This window comes from Pseudorasbora parva, chromosome 12, assembly GCF_024679245.1.
Source record: "Pseudorasbora parva isolate DD20220531a chromosome 12, ASM2467924v1, whole genome shotgun sequence".
NCBI classification, from domain to species: domain Eukaryota; kingdom Metazoa; phylum Chordata; class Actinopteri; order Cypriniformes; family Gobionidae; genus Pseudorasbora; species Pseudorasbora parva.
In genome coordinates, this window is record NC_090183.1 from 3,975,022 (window position 1) to 3,993,280 (window position 18,259).

The window sequence follows — 18,259 nt, forward strand, 5'->3', positions numbered from 1 at the left end:
GCATCCAGACGCTTTCAGACAAAAACACTGAAGCTAAAAGCTCCTCGTCTAGATGTCGTCCGGCAACAGGTGCTCGCTGAACACAGAAAAGCTGCTGGTCTTTAGGTCTGCTGTTCCATCTGAGTACACACTTTACGTGTGCTGACATGAACAGTGTTTCCTGATTATGTCTAATAAGCTGACCGTTTTTAGGCCATCTTTCTTTTCCGGTGTCTGTCTAGTTGCTCTAGTAGCGTTTTAAGTCTTGTTTTGAAGGATTTGACACCATCAAGTATGTTTGGATCACATGTTTGAAGGACAAAAGTGCAGACAAAACAATGATCCAATACTTTTAGGAGTATTAATAATTTGTTTGCATCACAGTAGGTGCGTTTACATGGAGCACTGTAATCAGTTTAAAAGTCCAATCCGAATGAAAATGCTCCATATAAACACATCAATCGGAATAAAAATGCCCAAACTGAATGGAATTGTAATCGGTTTGAGAGGGGTGGGATAAACCTTTTCATGAACCGATCAAATGAAAAATGTAACCATGTAAACGACCTGACCGGATTACTTTTCAGTGTGTGTCCTTATGTGACGTGATACACAGCGCGCGCCTTCACCACTGACTGCGCGCCGCGCTCACATGCAGGCTATAATGTTGAGAGGAAAGTTCATTTTTCTGAGAGGTAAACTTTTTATTTCGTTAGAAGTTATGAAGATAATGTTGGCATAATGACGCAGACATAGCTCGGCTACATCCTCTCATCTTGACAGCGTTTGTCTCTGGCACTTTTTACTTCAACTGTGCCTGACAGAAAAATTGATTTTCTTAAATAAAGAACATTTTATTTCTGCACAGATTCTCGATTGGATTCAGGTCTGGACTTTGACTTGGCCATTTTAACACCTGGATATGTTTATTTTTGAACCATTCCGTTGTAGATTTTGCTTTATGTTTTGGATCATTGTCTTGTTGGAAGACAAATCTCCGTCCCAGTCTCAGTCAGGTTTTCTTCCAGAATGGTCCTGTATTTGGCTCATCCATCTTCCCATCAATTTTAACCATCTTCCCTGTCCCTGCTGAAGAAAAGCAGGCCCACACCATGATGCTGCCACCACCATGTTTGACAGTGGGGATGGTGTGTGTTCAGGGTGATGAGCTGTGTTGCTTTTACGCCAAACAACGTTTTGCATTGTTGCCAAAAAGTTCAATTTTGGTTTCATCTGACCAGAGCACCTTCTTCCACATGTTTGGTGTGTCTCCCAGGTGGCTTGTGGCAAACTTTAAACAACACTTTTTATGGATATCTTTAAGAAATGGCTTTCTTCTTGCCACTCTTCCATAAAAGCCAGATTTGTGCAGTATACGACTGATTGTTGTCCTTTGGACAGAGTCTCCCACCTCAGCTGTAGATCTCTGCAGTTCCTCCAGAGTGATCATGGGCCTCTTGGCTGCGTCTCTGATCAGTCTTTTCCTTGTATGAGATGAAAGTTTAGAGGGACGGCCAGGTCTTGGTAGATTTGCAGTGGTCTGATAACTCCTTCCATTTCAATATTATCGCTTGCACAGTGCTCCTTGGGATGTTTAAAGCTTGGGAAATCTTTTTGTATCCAAATCTGGCTTTAAACTTCTCCACAACAGTATCTCGGACCTGCCTGGTGTGTCCCTTGTTCTTCATGATGCTCTCTGCGCTTTAAACGGACCTCTGAGACTATCACAGTGCAGGTGCATTTATACGGAGACTTGATTACACACAGGTGGATTCTATTAATCATCATTAGTCATTTAGGTCAACATTGGATCATTCAGAGATCCTCACTGAACTTCTGGAGAGAGTTTGCTGCACTGAAAGTAAAGGGACAGAATAATTTCGCACGCCCAATTTTTCAGTTTTTGATTTGTCAAAAAAGTTTGAAATATCCAATAAATTTCATTCCACTTCATGATTGTGTCCCACTTGTTGTTGATTCTTCACAAAAAATTACAGTTTTATATCTTTTATGTTTGAAGCCTGAAATGTGGCAAAAGGTCGCAAAGTTCAAGGAGGGCTGAATACTTTCGCAAGGCACTGTAAATAACTTTTAGAAAACTGCATAAGTCCTGGTGGCCATTGAGAGTTGCTATTGCATCCCTGAACACATTCAGCTGCTGGAGAGGACAGAGCTCGACATTTCTGAAGCGGCAGACAAACTGCTCTGTGATGATTGCGACAGAAAGTCAGCTCATGTAAACCTCAGATCGGTTTAGATAACGTCTCATGTAAACAGTCCACTAAATCTTTCAATCGAAATTATTTTAATCGGAATGACAAAAAAAGTGTGCATGTAAACGTGGCTATTGTTTTTATGACAATTATGCACATTTGCTTTTTTTGCCTTTTTTGCTCAGTTTTCATTGCATAATGTATCCAGATGTTTACTTTTGAGGGTTGTAATTCCAATTACTCTTAGGACTCTCATTAGATAATCATAAAATTTAAGAAATAAATTAAATGCTAGCATGATATACATACATTACAGCATAAATACTATCATCACTATTTAAATTATTTAATCACAACATTTTTTATTTGAGGTGAAAAGGGCCTAATTGTCGTAAAATGTCAGTTCAGAACGTCTTAATTGTCTTAAAATTAAGCTTCATTTTTGTTATGCAAAACATAATTAATATATCATTTTTAGAATTTTATTTTATTTTTATATTTTCCGTTTTTAGTAGTTTTAGTTTTAGTATCTAAATAAAAAAATCTATTTTTTTATGTTATTATCATTTCAGTTTTACTTTTATCTCAGTTAGTAATTTAAATACTTAAACTTATTTAAGATCAGATTTTTTGTTTAGTTCACAGTTTTCATAATATTTATTTTATTTCATCCTTATTTCAAATAAAATATTTTTCAGCGTTTAAGTTAACGCTAATGACATTTTTATTTTGGGGTGCATTGAGACACAATCCGCTGAAAGGCATAAATTGACTTTAACATTAATTTAATGCACACATTAAAATCTATGGCTTTCTTATTTAAACTCTAAGCACATTACTTGAAAAGCCACAGCCATCAGAGACACTCAAAGATAATGAAGGCTTTCCAGAATCCTTCAAAACCAGGTTAAAATGGCCTGTGAGCCGTTCTGCAGGTGTGCATGAAAACATTACGAGAGTTGTTTTTCTTGATGAAGCTACAGATGACGTTTGCCTGTCTTCGACTGCTGCATCTCTATAACTTCCAGCCCATCCAAGGAAATGTCTTTGAAAAATGTGCATGTATGATTTATCTGCCCGTCCGCACCATCAGCATAGCCCACAGCGGTCCAGGTGCGAGCTTCACCTCGGCAGCCGCCGGTGGTTTTTGAATGAGTGTATATATGCATCATATTTAGAAGTAGCGAGACGCTATCGATGTCATCTGAAATTACCAGCTCATTGCCAGACGCCCATCGCTTGCTTTTCATCGGTCTCTCATGGCAACAGATGGAGAGGAGGAGAGAACGCTGATTCTTTCATACATCACAGAGATGGAGACACTCGCCTCTCTAAGACAGACTGAAGACATTAGAAATGCAGTAATGAATCATTAAAGGACACAAACAACAGCATCGATCCGCTTTCAAATAGTCGGCAGGCACAGAAACATTGACTGGCGGATGACAGACAGCGCTTCGGTTATTTATGGGTTGTGACAGCCGGGAAAGATTCTGTTGAATAATCAGATTATTCATGGAAATATGTTAATACATGAATATGAATTGTTGTCACTGTGTGTGTGTGTGCGTGTGTGCGTGCGTGCGTGCATGCGTGCGTATTCAGTGATGTAGATGTAATCAAATACTTAAAACAGAGACAAGGGCCAAATTGTGACGACAAGAGGACTGGGTCAGAGCATCTCCAAACCTGCAGCTCTTGTGGGCTGTTCCCGGTCTGCAGTGGTCAGTATCTTTTAAAAGTGCTCCAAGGAAGGAACAGTGGAGAACCGGCCACAGGGTCATGGGCGGCCAAGGCTCATTGATGCACGTGCGGAGTGAAGGCTAGGCCGTGTGGTCCGATCAGCCCAAACAGACGAGCTACTGGAGCTCAAACTGCTCAAGAAGTTAATGCTGGTTCTGATAGAAAGCTGTCCGAATGAGCACATGTGGGGCTACACAAACCAGTCAGGGTGCCCATGCTGACCCCTGTCCACCACAAAAGTGCCAACAGTGTCAAGTGAGCATCAGAACTGGACCATGGAGCAATGGAAGAAGGTGGCCTGGTCTGAGGAATCATGTTTTCTATGTGGATGACCGGGTGCGTCGCTTACTTGGGGAATACATGGCCCCAGGATGCACTATGGGAAGTGTGATGCTTTGGGAAATGTTCTGCTGGGAAACCTTGGGTCCTGCCATTCATCCAGATGTTACTTTGACATGATCCGCCTACCTAAGCATTGTTGCAGACCATGTACACTCTTTCATGGAAACAGTATTCCCTGGTGGCTGTGGCTCTTCCAGCAGGATAATGCTCCTGACACAAAGCACAAATGCTTCAGGAATGGTTTGAGGAGCACAACAATGAGTTTGAGGCGTTGACTTGGCCTCCAAAATCCGAAGATCTCAATCCAATCGAGCATCTGTGGGATGTGCTGAACAAACAAGTCCGATCCATGGAGGCCCCACCTCTTAATTTACAGGACTTAAAGGGTCTGCTGCTAACATCTTGGTGCCAGAAACCACAGCACACCTTCAGGGGTCTAGTGGAGTCCATGCCTCGACGGGTCACGGCTGTTTTGGCAGAAAAAGGGGGACTGACACAATATTAGGATATAATGTTATGCCTGATCAGTGTATATCATTCACAGAGTCAATCCCAGAATGCATTGCTCAAGCTCCAAAATGGCAGGCAAAGCAAGAGAAATGTTAATTATAAATTCACCTTTATGAGCTTGCATGTTGCTTGTGATCGGATCTTTGTGCAAATGTAAGATGCCACTTTTCCCCTCCATTTACTGCAGTTCTGTTTCCTGAGCTGTATTGAATTCAGTTTCTGATGTGTCATTTGATTATGTAAATTTATCCTCTCCAGGGGACCAAATATCGCCGGCACTCTGTTGCTGAGTAACAGTGAGGAGACACATACCTTGAATTAAGATACTAGCTGACAAATAAATCATTTGAGCTTATGTATACACCAGCGTTTGTGGTCAGTAAGATTTCTTTCTCTTTTTTGTGTGTATAATAATACTTTTATTCAGCAAGGATGCATTAAATGAGCGCATTAAGTGCGGTAAATATGTTATCATGTTACAAAAGATTTTTGTATCCTTTATTTTTGTTTTGAACCAATCAGCATATTAGGATGATTTCTGAAGAATCATGTGACACTGAAGTATGGAGTAATGATACAGCTTTGATCACAGGAACGGGTTACATATTAAAATATATTACAATAGAGAACAGTTGTTTTGGATTTGGAATAATATGTCACATTTTAAGAGGGGGTGCATTATTTATTGACTATTGTTTCCTCTGAATCTTTGGGTTGGTTGTCATAGTATCTGTCTCAGTATTATTGGCTCACTCTACTGAAGGCAGATGGTGTGATTGGCTGGGAAAAGTGGTTCAAACAGCCGGTGCCCTGCATCGTCCAATCAGAGGCTGCAGCCAGCATGTGATTAGCATATGGAGTTCTGTGATGATTCTGTGAGTGTTTCTCAATTGCCATTGGACTTGTGTTTGTGTGGGTGGAAATGGATCTCACATGAGTCTCAGTTAAGAAAAAATGCTTAGCGTCATTGAGTGTCTTATCAACCCCGTCTGAGAGAGAAACTGCTGATTATACACTGATTAAAGCCTAATGTTCTGCAGCTACAATCGAAACATGTTTCACTCAATGCTGTTCTCTCGCAGCTCATGGAGTCTCCATTTATGGTTCAATCAAGTGTCAACTTTGTCTAAATTTAATTTAAAGAAATGCAAAATGAGAGCATTATTGGTAGTAAGAGTATAGAGCGATAAATGAATGTGAAGAGCAGCTTGGATCATTTGATGAACAATCATTGAGCTCAGATCTCTAATTTCAGTTGCAGGCTTTGGTGTTTAGTCAAATCTGATCACGCTTGATCTCTTCTGAAACTGTAGAGGAGATGTGTGTTGAGCTTACTGGAGTCTTTTTCTCAGGTGTGTGTGTGTGTCTGTCACCATCTCTGACACTGACATATGTTCGCACATTTTCAATAAAACAATCACAAGACACCATGTGTGCTATGCGGATTTTAAAATGGCTGTTTTCAAGCAAATAACGATGAACACAAAAAGCAGGTTCATCTGAAAACGATTCTTCTAGCAATAGAAGTACTCTCTCTCTCTCTCTCTCTCTCTCTCTCTCTCTCTCTCTCTCTCTCTCTCTCTCTCTCTCTATTGATTCAAACACTTGTTTGTTTCTGTCTGTATGGTATGTTCTGTCACTTTCTAAAGAAGCATCAGTGTCCTGCTGTTTTCCTCTCCATCTGACAGCATCAGCTCGTACCCTTTTCTTCCAAAATAGACACATTTGCATTTTTGCAGACAGTTCAGTGCTGATTCAAAGACGGCTTTAATTTCCAGGACATTTTACTATTGCAGTGTAGCGTTAAAAGGAGATGTCTCGTCCTTTAAGGAGAAAGAAGAGGTTTCAAACGAGATCAGATTTATTCTGGTACTTTCAGTTCTACTAAATTGCTTGAATGAAGGTGATCTGACTCAGCTATAGATCAATGCTAAACACCTTCTTCCGTTTCACAGAAGCTGTTCTATCTATCTATCTATCTATCTATCTATCTATCTATCTATCTATCTATCTATCTATCTATCTATCTATCTATCTATCTATCTATCTATCTATCTATCTATCTATCTATCTATCTATCTATCTATCTATCTATCTATCTATCTTTCTATCTATCTATCTATCTATCTATCTATCTGTCTCTGTCTGTCTGTCCGTCCGTCCGTCCGTCCGTCCGTCCGTCCATCCGTCTGTCTATCTATCTAAATATTTTATCGTTCTATTCTTCTGTCTGCCGTTCTTTTGTTTTATCTGTCATTCTATCTGTCATATGGTCATATTTCATAATAATAACTTAATCTTCAGAGATGTTGATTAACCATTCAGTGAAGGATTCATCAAACTGATTGAACTGTTTACTTCTGTGAGTCTTTTTGAATGATTCACTTCACAGAACCAGTTCATAGGATTCATTTTCTCATGAATCAGAATGCTTGTATGTTAATACCGTTGAGGACAGCTCTATCTTTAGCTTATCTCAATAACTCAGTCTTTTCTTTAAAAATGTTTACACTATTTCAAAAGGTAATAACAATTGAAAATAATCAGATCACACTGAATCATGAAATCATGACTCATTGCATCATTTATCAATATCATAGTCTGGTGTTGTTGTTATACTGATGTAATATCCTGGCATTATTATTCTTTTTAATGTGTTTCAATGTCAACTAATCAACCATGTTTTTCTGTGTTTTATTCTAGACGATGCTCACTGCCATCTCCATGAGTGCCATCGCCACGAACGGCGTAGTGCCAGGTAAGCGAGCCCCTGCTAAAGCCTAACATGTGCATGTGGGTCGCCTTGGAAACAGGAAGCGGTCACCGTAGCAACAACAACTCTGAGCAATAACCAGACAGCAATATCCTCAAAGCTATATTTATGTATTCATAATTCGATGAGCGCGGCCTGTCTTAATGACCGCCTCGATCTCATCTCCTGATTGGAGGAGAGCAGAGGTGAGGTGAAATTGCCAGGTTTGGTTCCCCGTCCGCTGCTCATCAGCGATGGGCTGCTATTATCCCTATAGTGCTAAAAGCCTCTTTATAAAGATGCTTAATATTTTCCAAGAAACAGGAAGTTGTAATTGTTGGTTGCATTGAGCTATTTTTCAGAGCTGTCAACACCAGAATGCTTTGTTAATATCCTATAATATCCTTTCCTGAGAGGGTTTTGTTTGTGATCATGCATCTGTTTTTTCCAGCTGGAGGCTCCTACTACATGATCTCTCGTTCTCTGGGCCCTGAGTTCGGTGGAGCTGTAGGCATCTGCTTCTACTTAGGCACCACCTACGCTGGAGCCATGTACATCCTGGGCTGCATCGAGATCCTGCTGGTGAGATCCACAACCTGTGTGTTTTATGAGTCTGTCTTACAGTTTTTCTCAATCGCTTTGGCACATTTTTCAAAAGTCTTAACTTTCTGTAACTGTGTCACCTGTTTCTGGAACATCACAACTCTATTCCATGTCTGCAAAATGTAGTTACTCAACCAAAACCTAGTTATTGTATCAGTAAATTGGCCAATGCCACCAATATAAAAAGTGTTTTTGTCATAGGGTGAGCCATACTGGTCAAAATGTTTAGATGTTTACATTGAAGTCTCACAGCAGCCAATCACAGCAGTGGGAGCTTCACAGACACGCCCCTTCAAACAGAGCGTTCAGATCAGAAGCTAAAATCAGCGGATAAAAAATAAATGCCTTTTAATTCTCAACTATGACAATTTTTGATGTAAAAATCATACTTACATTATAAATGCACCCCATGAAACATTATACACTCTAAAAAATGCTGGGTTAAAACAACCCAAGTTGGGTTGAAAATGGACAAATCCAGAAATTGGGTTGTTTGAACCCAGTGAATGGACCCATTCAAACAACCCAATTTCTGGGTTTGTCCATTTTCAACCCAACTTGGGTTGTTTTTACCCAGCATTTTTTACTGTAAAATATAATGAACATTCAAGCATGAAAACCCATAAAAGCCCCAAAGCCAGCATTTTTTACAGTGTAAAACAATAAAACAATGCAGTTCATGACCCCTTTAACGAGGATCTATTGAGCCCTTGTACAAAGCCTTGCTTTGGGGCTTTTTTTGGTTTTCATGCTTGAATGTTCATTATTTTTCTCATTTTCTCCATTGTTGCAGCTCCTCTCTTCCCAGTCTGTCAGTAACACTCTGTTTAGTTCCTGTCTTTACCCAAGGGGGTAATCTAGCACTCGGAAAGTGTTCCACCCATAGGGGCGGCCATTGCTAACCAAACCATCACCTGCTGTTAGCATCCCATTGACTCCCATTCATTTTTGAGTCACTTTGACAGTGAATAACTTTACATCTGAGGCGTTTAAAGACTCCATTTGTCCATTGTATACTTATAAAGGAACACGACAATGCATAAAAGGCTCCATTACCTTGTATCTTACACTATCGCCCCATAGAAGCGTATTTTGTAAAAATAGGCTAACGATTGCGTCATAACCAACGCGACTCTGTCGCACAGTTGAGAAATTACCGTTAAGACAGGAGGAGACGCTCAGAAGCAATCTTTTACTGTCTATGAGACAGTCGGGGGGACGTGGAGACATAAAGTCTGATAAAGTCAAGGGAGAAGAATAGCGAGAAGCCGATAGTGAGCCAAAAGCAATGGGAGAAAATATTTAAACAACCTGATTCAGATTTCACTTTCCACAACTACTAGAAGACCTACAGCTGTCAGACAGGAGGCTCACGTCACATCTACGTCGTCAAGCTCAGTCTGAGCCGGCGCAGTTCACTCAGCCATCAGGAAGTGAGTGCCTCTGATTGGCCTCATTTTTCCGCCGTTGAAGTCAATGGGATAGCTCTGTCCATTTTTTTACTGTCTATGGTCTTTATGAAGCCCCTCCTTCTGAAAGCTCACTGTGCTCTGATTGGTCAGCTCGAACATGTGTGCTCGGATTGATCAAGCACTTCTAACTGTCTCAACCAGGCCCGCCTCTTTATCATGCACATAAATCATTTAAAGGCAGTTCAGAAACAGTGACACTGATATAAAGAAGAACTCCCGCTGGAGGGACTTTGTCCTTAAATCAGCCAATGAAATACACACAAAGGACTGTGAAAAATCATGTCAAAAGACATCTAGTCAGAAAGTTTTGCAAACACTTTTGCAGATCACACATTTAATTTGTTTAAAGTTTATTTCATTTGTTGTTGTTCATCCCTCTTTCGTTCTATCTCTCATCCTGCCCCCCTCCTCTTAGAGCGAGTCATTTAGTAATTATGCAGACTTTGCGTTTAATTGCGCAGCTGATGAGCGCTAGCCTCGCTCGTCTCGTGTCTGAACACGTGTTCTCGCCTGCTGGTGGATTTTCTTTTGCATTACTCGTCGGGGGCTCGAGTCTATCTGATTTCTGGGTTAATTCTTTCTTCCAGAGGAACATAGGCTGAGCTCCCATTGTCCGTGGAAAATCTTCCCCTCGCTCGAGATCCGCAGGTCCGCAGGTCCACGGCCTGCTGATTCGAGCGAGTGTTTTATCTATGGTTCAGAAGGACACTAAGACGTCTGGTTAAAGCGAGCCGAATAAAGCTGCATTGTGTAGCCCGGCAGATATTATTCAAATGAACAGGGCACCATAGAGACTAGCAGATCACTGTGTGTGTGTGTGTGTGTGTGTGTGTGTGTGTGTGTGTGTGTGTGTGTGTGTGTGTGTGTGTGTGTGTGTGTGTGTGTGTGTGTGTGTGTGTGTGTGTGTGTGTGTGTGTGAGAGAGAGAGTTTGTGTGTGTGTGTGTGTGTGTGAGAGAGAGTTTGTGTGTGTGTGTGTGTGTGTGTGTGTGTGTGTGTGTGTGTGTGTGTGTGTGTGTGTGTGTGTGTGTGTGTGAGAGAGAGAGTTTGTGTGTGTGTGTGTGTGTGTGTGTGTGTGTGTGTGTGTGTGTGTGTGTGTGTGTGTGTGTGTGTGTGTGTGTGTGTGTGTGTGTGTGTGTGAGAGAGAGTTTGTGTGTGTGTGAGTGTGTGTGAGTGTGTGTGTGTGTGTGTGTGTGTGTGTGTGTGTGTGTGTGTGTGTGTGTGTGTGTGTGTGTGTGTGTGTGTGTGTGTGTGTGTGTGTGTGTGTGTGTGTGTGTGTGTGTGTGTGTGTGTGTTTGGTGTATTTCACCAATCAATGTGTGTGTATTTCATCAAACACTTGCAGATAACACTGTGTCTGTGAAAAGAATCCACCGAATCTTGAAGGGACACAATCTCTGTTGACCAAAATGTAATGTTTAATTTAATTGTAATATGAATCACAGATAATTCTGACAATTAAAATAAAAATAAATAAGTAATATTATTTGTATTACTGAGATTTTTTGGGGGGAATCTGTCAATGTCATGCCCTGGTCATTTGATTCCAATAAAAAAAAGAAGAAGTAATTGTATAAAATGAGAGAGAGAGAGAGAGAGAGAGAGAGAGAGAGAGAGAGAGAGAGAGAGAGAGAGAGAGAGAGAGAGAGAGAGAGATGTTTATATGGTGTATTTTTTCTAAAACTCTACATATATTGAATATCATTAAATAATATTGTTTATGTTCTAGTCCAGTTATCCATTTGCATATTTATTTAATGACAAATAAAAGCATAAAGCCTGTTTTATGAATAAATTCAGGTTTTTGTTATATTTAGCTATTTTTTGCATTTTGATATTATGCCATGACAATTGACATTGGCATATTTTCACCCTCAAATTGTTTCTATGAGCAAAATGTAATTAAATATAAAGCTTTCTTTTTTTAGGGGGTGAATTATGATCCGGGCATAATTTTGACAGATTTCGTAAGATTCTCAATAATTACTCATTTTATCTTTTCTTATAAGGGGAAGAGTATAAAAGAGTTTAATGAACAATGCAATATATTGTGCTTAGAGGCGTGAAACAGAGCATATGCACTCAAAAGTTTACGGCTTTGAATATAATTTAGGTCAGGCCTCTAATAAGGACTAATGGCGAGCCATTTGCAGTATTAATTCCATGCTTGACTAGTTCAATTAGCGTTTGCAGAACTGAACTCAGGCTAGTCTGTTTTACCGTCATTGTGAATCTCTCCTTTTGTCCCTCTTTGTCCGTTTGCTATTCTTTGACTCGTTTTAGTTTTGTCTTGTTTAACCTTTTTGTTTGACAGTGGTTGTTAATATAATTTGTACACTCTTTTTCTGACCTTTAACCTTCCCTAGTCTTGTTTCTGTATTATATTTGATTGTTCAGTTTCTGTTATAAGCATTAGTTTTACAAAATAAGACAATATACTATTAAGTCTTCATCTGCGATTTTGTTAGAAAGAGATGTCAAACATTGTCCATTTGGTTATTGTTATGTTGACTGAAATGAAGATGATCTAAACCAGTTTTGATAGAAAAACTGGAGGAAAAACAATATGTGAAATTATTTATAATGGCATAAGGCCATTATAAATAATGGAATTCAAGGAAAAATACATGACATTTCATTGTTTGGTGCTAAAGTCTCTAGTGAAACATCTGATTATCATTTAGAAAATGATGAAGAAAGGCCATTTTTATGGGTAATTTATTCTGAGAGAGGCAGTTTAACAAGCAAAAACAGCAGCAGGTCAGCGGCATCCATAAACACGTAAGTCCATAAAGTGAGGAAAGTTGTTTTATCATAGAATATTGAATAACAGTCTCAAGTATTTTCTTATTAGGGGCCATCCACCGAAGGCACCTATTGAAATCGTTCGATTTCTCAGTATTATTATTATGTCACCATTGGAGTCTAAGGCAGCCCATAGAACTGCTTGTGGAAAAGTTGTGAAATTTGGTACACTGATAGAGGCCAGTACCAATAATGACCACACCAGATTTGGAGTCTCGAACTCATTCCCTCTAGTGCCACCACCTGTTTAAAGTGTCACTCATATTTATGCTAATACATTTTGAACCATAATAGCTAGAGAAAAAAAATCATTTGATTCCCTCAAGCCATTCAATTGGAATGATGTCATTTTCCTTTAGAATAATTTTCACGGTTTTAAATTTTCCGAAAAAAACAACTTTTTCGAACTTGTTGCAGTCATCAGACCATGCTGACAAAAAGTGATGGAATTGAAGTTGATTCTTATTCAACCCAAACTTGGTACCTGTCATCACCAGTGACCTGTAGCGTTTCGGCACAGCGCCAACTACTGGTCCGGAAATATGAAAAATGGCTATTTTTCCTTATAACTTATTAACCGTTTCTCCAAAAATCATAAAAGTTGTCTTATTAGACTTGTGACATCATGCCCAGTTGACTGATATAGAATTTTACCATATCGGCCATTTTGGCTGTCTGCCATTTTGAATTATGTGTTAAAAGGCTGTATTTTATGAACACATGAACAGATTGTTACGAAATTCGATATCGATCATCAGCCCAATGCCCTAAAGGAGCCTGAGAAGTTTCGAAACAGCGCCACCTAGTGGAGATTTGTTTTTCAAATGCTTAAAACTTTGGGTGTGGTTGACTTATTTTCATGGAAGTTACCTTTTTTTTGTCTCCTGAATCCTTGCCAATTCAAACGATACCAGACTTGCCAGGTTTCGGCACATGGTTTGTGCAGCAATGAGTTTTTCGATGAGCTTTTATGCATTTCTCTTTGCAACATTTTTTCTTCCTCCTATCTCAGGTGTACATTGTACCACAAGGGGCCATTTTTAAGATGGAGGGTCTGGAGGGAGCCGAGGCCGAGGCCGCCATGCTGAACAACATGCGTGTTTACGGCACGCTCGTGCTGAGCTTCATGGCCATTGTGGTGTTTGTAGGAGTGAAGTACGTGAACAAGCTGGCGCTCGTCTTCCTCGCCTGTGTCATCTGTTCGATCCTCGCCGTCTACGCCGGAGTGATCAAGACCGCCTTCGAGCCTCCGGTCTTCCCGTATGTGCCTCATGAATATTACAATCATATCATGGCCAAACGTATGGCAGAAACATACTGTACACAGCAGTGTTATTTTTCAGTGTTATTCAAGTTTTAATATAGTTGTATTCATATTTTGAATTAGCGCTTTAAGTTTTAATGTTAAATTTCATTTAACATTAAATTAAATGAATGTTAAATTAAATGAATGTTTAATTTCATTGTTATTTAGGTTTAATTTATTTTTTAATTCAGTTTTAGTTTTTTTTTTTTAGTTTTTTTTTGCCACAGCAACATTTTAAATTTTCATTTAGTTTAAGTTTTTCAACTAATATTTATATTTTAATGTAGTTTTTTCAGCTCTATTTCAATTTAAATAAATGTTTTTAATAGTTTTAGTTTTTGTTAACAATAATAACCCTTAACAAATAACTGGTACACTGTAAAAAAAAAAAAAAAAGATTTTTCAAAGTTGTGAACAAATTATTGGAGTACATTTTACAAGAAAATACTGTTTCAGTATTTCTACTTAAAAATTTCACGTGAGATGTGCTTTTCTTTGAAAAAAGTTTTTATTTTATTTATTTATGTATTTATTTTTATTACATTTTTTGAAAGTTGAAATATGTAAATGATTTCCACAGAGTGTGTGTGCTGGGGAACCGGACTCTGGTTTGGAAAGGTTTCGATGTGTGTGCGAAGGTTATCGAGAGGGAAAACGTCACAGTCACCACCAAACTCTGGCGGCTGTTCTGCGACTCTGAGTTCCTGAACGCAACCTGCGACAACTACTTCGCCAATAACAACATCACGGAAATACAGGGCATCCCAGGTGTCATGAGCGGCACCCTACGCGGTAAATACAGCCACAAAATCACCATCACAACACACTGAGTCATAACCGTGCACAAAGAAAGGCACGCAGTATTGATACAAATACTGTGGCTAAAATAATGTTCTTAATAATGTTAAAACTTGTTCAAAACAACCACTATAGCAAAGTTTGCTCTATTTGCTAGTTTATTTTGATAAATGAAATAATTCATTTAAAGGACCTTTGTATTAAATTATATTCAATAGTTTTGAAAGCAGACTTGATGAGCAGAAGAGACTTCCTTCAAACACATTAAAAACTTTTTACCAACCCCAAACCTTTGATAAATTAATATTATATATGAGTTTTTGTCCTGCAGCCTGGAGCAAGTGAAGGATATTAAAATAAAATGTCTTCATTTTTCAACTACAAACTTCATTAACTGTGTATGCTAACCATCACTATTACTATTGCTGATGTTTAGGGCTAGTGATTTGAACAAGCCCTTAATAATAATGATGGAAATGTCTCTCTCTTTGTTTTGCTTGCTCCCTTTTTCATTCAGATAACCTCTTTGGGAATTATATGGATAAGGGTCAGTTCATTGAGAAGCTGGGAATTACGTCTGTGACGGAGCCTGATTCCATCCCGACCAACACAAACCGCTACGTGCTTGCCGACATCACTTCCTTCTTTACCATGCTGGTGGGCATCTACTTCCCCTCCGTCACAGGTTCGTCACATTTTGGAATATGTCAAATAATCAAAACTATGAAAATACACAAATTGAAGTATGGGGAATTACTTTATATAGAAAGCAAAACATTGCACCCATGTATGATCCGTCTTGTTTTGAACAGGTATCATGGCTGGATCCAACCGATCTGGTGATTTGCAGGATGCACAGAAGTCCATTCCCATCGGCACCATCCTGGCCATCACCACCACCTCCATCATCTGTATCCTCTCATACAGGAACACACACACACACACACACACACACACACACACACACACACACACACACACAGTGCTCCACCTGGTGGACACAGTATGATATAGCATCCTCCTGCAGAACAGTTAATGATATATAAGTGATCGAATATCAAATATCTTTTTTCAGTGATTCAGTCAAATCACTTTGCAACGAGTCTCTTGAAAAGTAGAAAAGATTCCTGTGCACTGGTCATTCACTCTGTGGAGTAACTAAGAGTGGTTATTAAACATTTAAAGCGGCTAATGGAGTCCATATCAGTCACAAAAAAAATCTTAAGAGAGATAAGAGATGCCGTTATTAATGCCGAAATGTCACGTGCCCCTTCCAACCACATTTACAACATACATAGAATGGTAGATGAACCAAAAGATTCACCAAATGATCTTTAACCGAAGTGTTCAGACATGTCCAGCGTGTTACTGTTCGGTGCCTGCATCGAGGGAACCGTGCTGAGGGATAAGTATGTTCTTCACACTCGGTCTAACTTATAAATACGTCATGTGATTTAGTGCATGAGGAGATACAGGGTAAGATTGTGTAATGCTCTTAAAAGAAGGCTCCAATTATTTGATCAAAAATACAGGAAAAACTGATATTTAAAATAACGTGTTTCTATGTAAATGAATGTAAATTATTCCTGTGATCAAAGCTGAATTTTCAGCATCATTACATCTTCAATCAATGTCACATGATCCTTTAAAAATCATTCTATGAGTTGATCATATGATTATGATGAAATGATTGATTGATTACTTCATTGTGGAAATGGTGCTACATTTTTTTAAAGGATTCTTTTAAAGGAACTCGTCCTAATGTCGTTCCACAAACGTAAGACCCCCGTTCATCTTCAGAACACAGTTTAAGGGTGCGTTCACACTTGTCATGTTTAGTTCGATTAAAACGAACCCTGGTGCGATTGCTCAGTTAGTGCGGTTCATTTGAACATATGTGAACGCTGCCATCCGAACCCTGGTGCGCACCAAACAAGCAGACCGAGGCCGCTAAAAAGATGGGTCTCGGTCCGCTTCCAAACGAACTCTGGTGCGGTTCGACTGATATATGAACGCAACACGGACCAAAGACATGTAAACGGACCAAAAACCGGACACAATGTCACAAGATGAGACGCATAGTCAGCTGATTTGACGACACGGAAAGATCGGTGTATCCAAAATGAGTAACGTTAACGTTAGAGGGCAAACGTGGAGCAACGAGGAGGTGCCTAATCAATATTTGGTCAGACGAGCATGTTTCAAAAATGCTAGAAAAAATCTCTTCTCATCAAAGGACCTGTGTTGCTCATTATTAGCAGGTACAGACAACAGAACGGACGTTTTTTTTTTTTGCATAAAAGACGCCCGTCTCTTTTCTGCACAACGGATGAAATCCTGCTGCTGTTTTGAACATTTTATGAGCTCTTCATGAGTTCTCAGCGGGTAAAAATAATGCCACACGCATAAAATGATGGCGTTTAATCAGCACACAGCGTTGTTTTTAATGTTTTGAACATTTCATGAGCTTTATATGAGTTCTCAGCTGGTAAAAATGATGCCATATGTACACGCATAAAATGACCATGTGTAATCCAATTGTTTTGAATGTTCAGTTGTGAGCGTCTCCCTATGCCTTTGGTTCGGTAACTTTAGGTTCGCTGTTAAAAATGCCAGTGTGAATGCTAAGCGGACTAGGACTATATGCTTTGTTTTCGTTTTTTGTTCCGGACCAAACTAACCAAATTAACCGAACTAGAAGTGTGAACGCACCATTTAACGCACTAAGATATTTTATATTTAGTCCAAGAGCTTTTCTGCTCCTCCAATGAAGGTGTATGCACACTATACTGTCCATGTCCAGAAAGGGAATAAAAACATCATCAAAGTAGTCCATCTGTGACATTCGTTGGTTAATTAGAATCTCTTGAAGCATCGAAAATACATTTTGGTCCAATTTTTCAATCCTCAAACAAAGATTAGAATGGTTATGAATCAGCGTATTGATTCATGATTCAGATCGCCAATGTCACGTGATTTCAGCAGTTTGCCAGTTTGACACGCGATCCGAATCATGAATCAATACGCTGACATTTTGGGGTGAACTAACCTTTTAGCTGTCCCTTTTGATGACTTTAATGCAGGTTTGGTGAGGCAGTCAGGGGTAATCTGGTGATCGGGACACTGGCATGGCCATCGCCTTGGGTCATCGTCATCGGCTCCTTCTTCTCCACCTGCGGCGCGGGCCTTCAGAGCTTGACCGGCGCTCCTCGTCTCCTACAGGCCATAGCGCGGGACGGCATAGTGCCGTTCCTCAGGGTGAGGAGCCAGACTTCAGCTCAGATTCACATTGTCCTTGTGTTTAGCTGCTCAAGTGTGTGTTGTATGTGTTGCAGGTGTTTGGCCATGGAAAAGCAAACGGGGAGCCCACGTGGGCATTGCTCCTGACCGCTTGTATCTGTGAGAGTGGAATTCTCATCGCTTCCCTGGATAACGTCGCTCCGATCCTCTCCATGTAAGAGGCATCACACACACACACACACGCACACAAACACACTTGCACTAATGCCACCTTCACGTGCTATCCGAAGTTTCCTACTTCCCACTTCAGAAGTCATGATTACGAGCTTGTTGTGTTCAGGCATTTTTGTTGTCGAAAGAATCGAGGACGCCAGGTTCATACTTTTGTGCGTCTTGGGAAAATGTTATTTTAACACTGTAACCATTTCAGTCATTTCCCGGTCCCAGAAAATCATAGAATCACTGGCAAACAGCAGCACAACACGAAAGCTTATTGTT

At 39.7% G+C, this 18,259-nt stretch overlaps 1 protein-coding gene across 2 annotated transcripts in view; it reads left to right on the forward strand.

The window, feature by feature from the left end:
- The window catches only part of slc12a5a (solute carrier family 12 member 5a), a 185,725-nt gene that overhangs the window by 152,224 nt on the left and 15,242 nt on the right, over positions 1-18,259 (forward strand). For both annotated transcript variants that reach the window (XM_067458768.1, XM_067458769.1), the window contains exons 5-13: positions 7,491-7,545; positions 7,991-8,121; positions 13,430-13,677; positions 14,304-14,515; positions 15,039-15,206; positions 15,334-15,432; positions 15,873-15,930; positions 17,605-17,779; positions 17,857-17,975. In XM_067458768.1, coding sequence (XP_067314869.1) covers positions 7,491-7,545; positions 7,991-8,121; positions 13,430-13,677; positions 14,304-14,515; positions 15,039-15,206; positions 15,334-15,432; positions 15,873-15,930; positions 17,605-17,779; positions 17,857-17,975 — 1,265 coding nt within the window. The remainder of the gene's footprint in view (positions 1-7,490; positions 7,546-7,990; positions 8,122-13,429; positions 13,678-14,303; positions 14,516-15,038; positions 15,207-15,333; positions 15,433-15,872; positions 15,931-17,604; positions 17,780-17,856; positions 17,976-18,259) is intronic.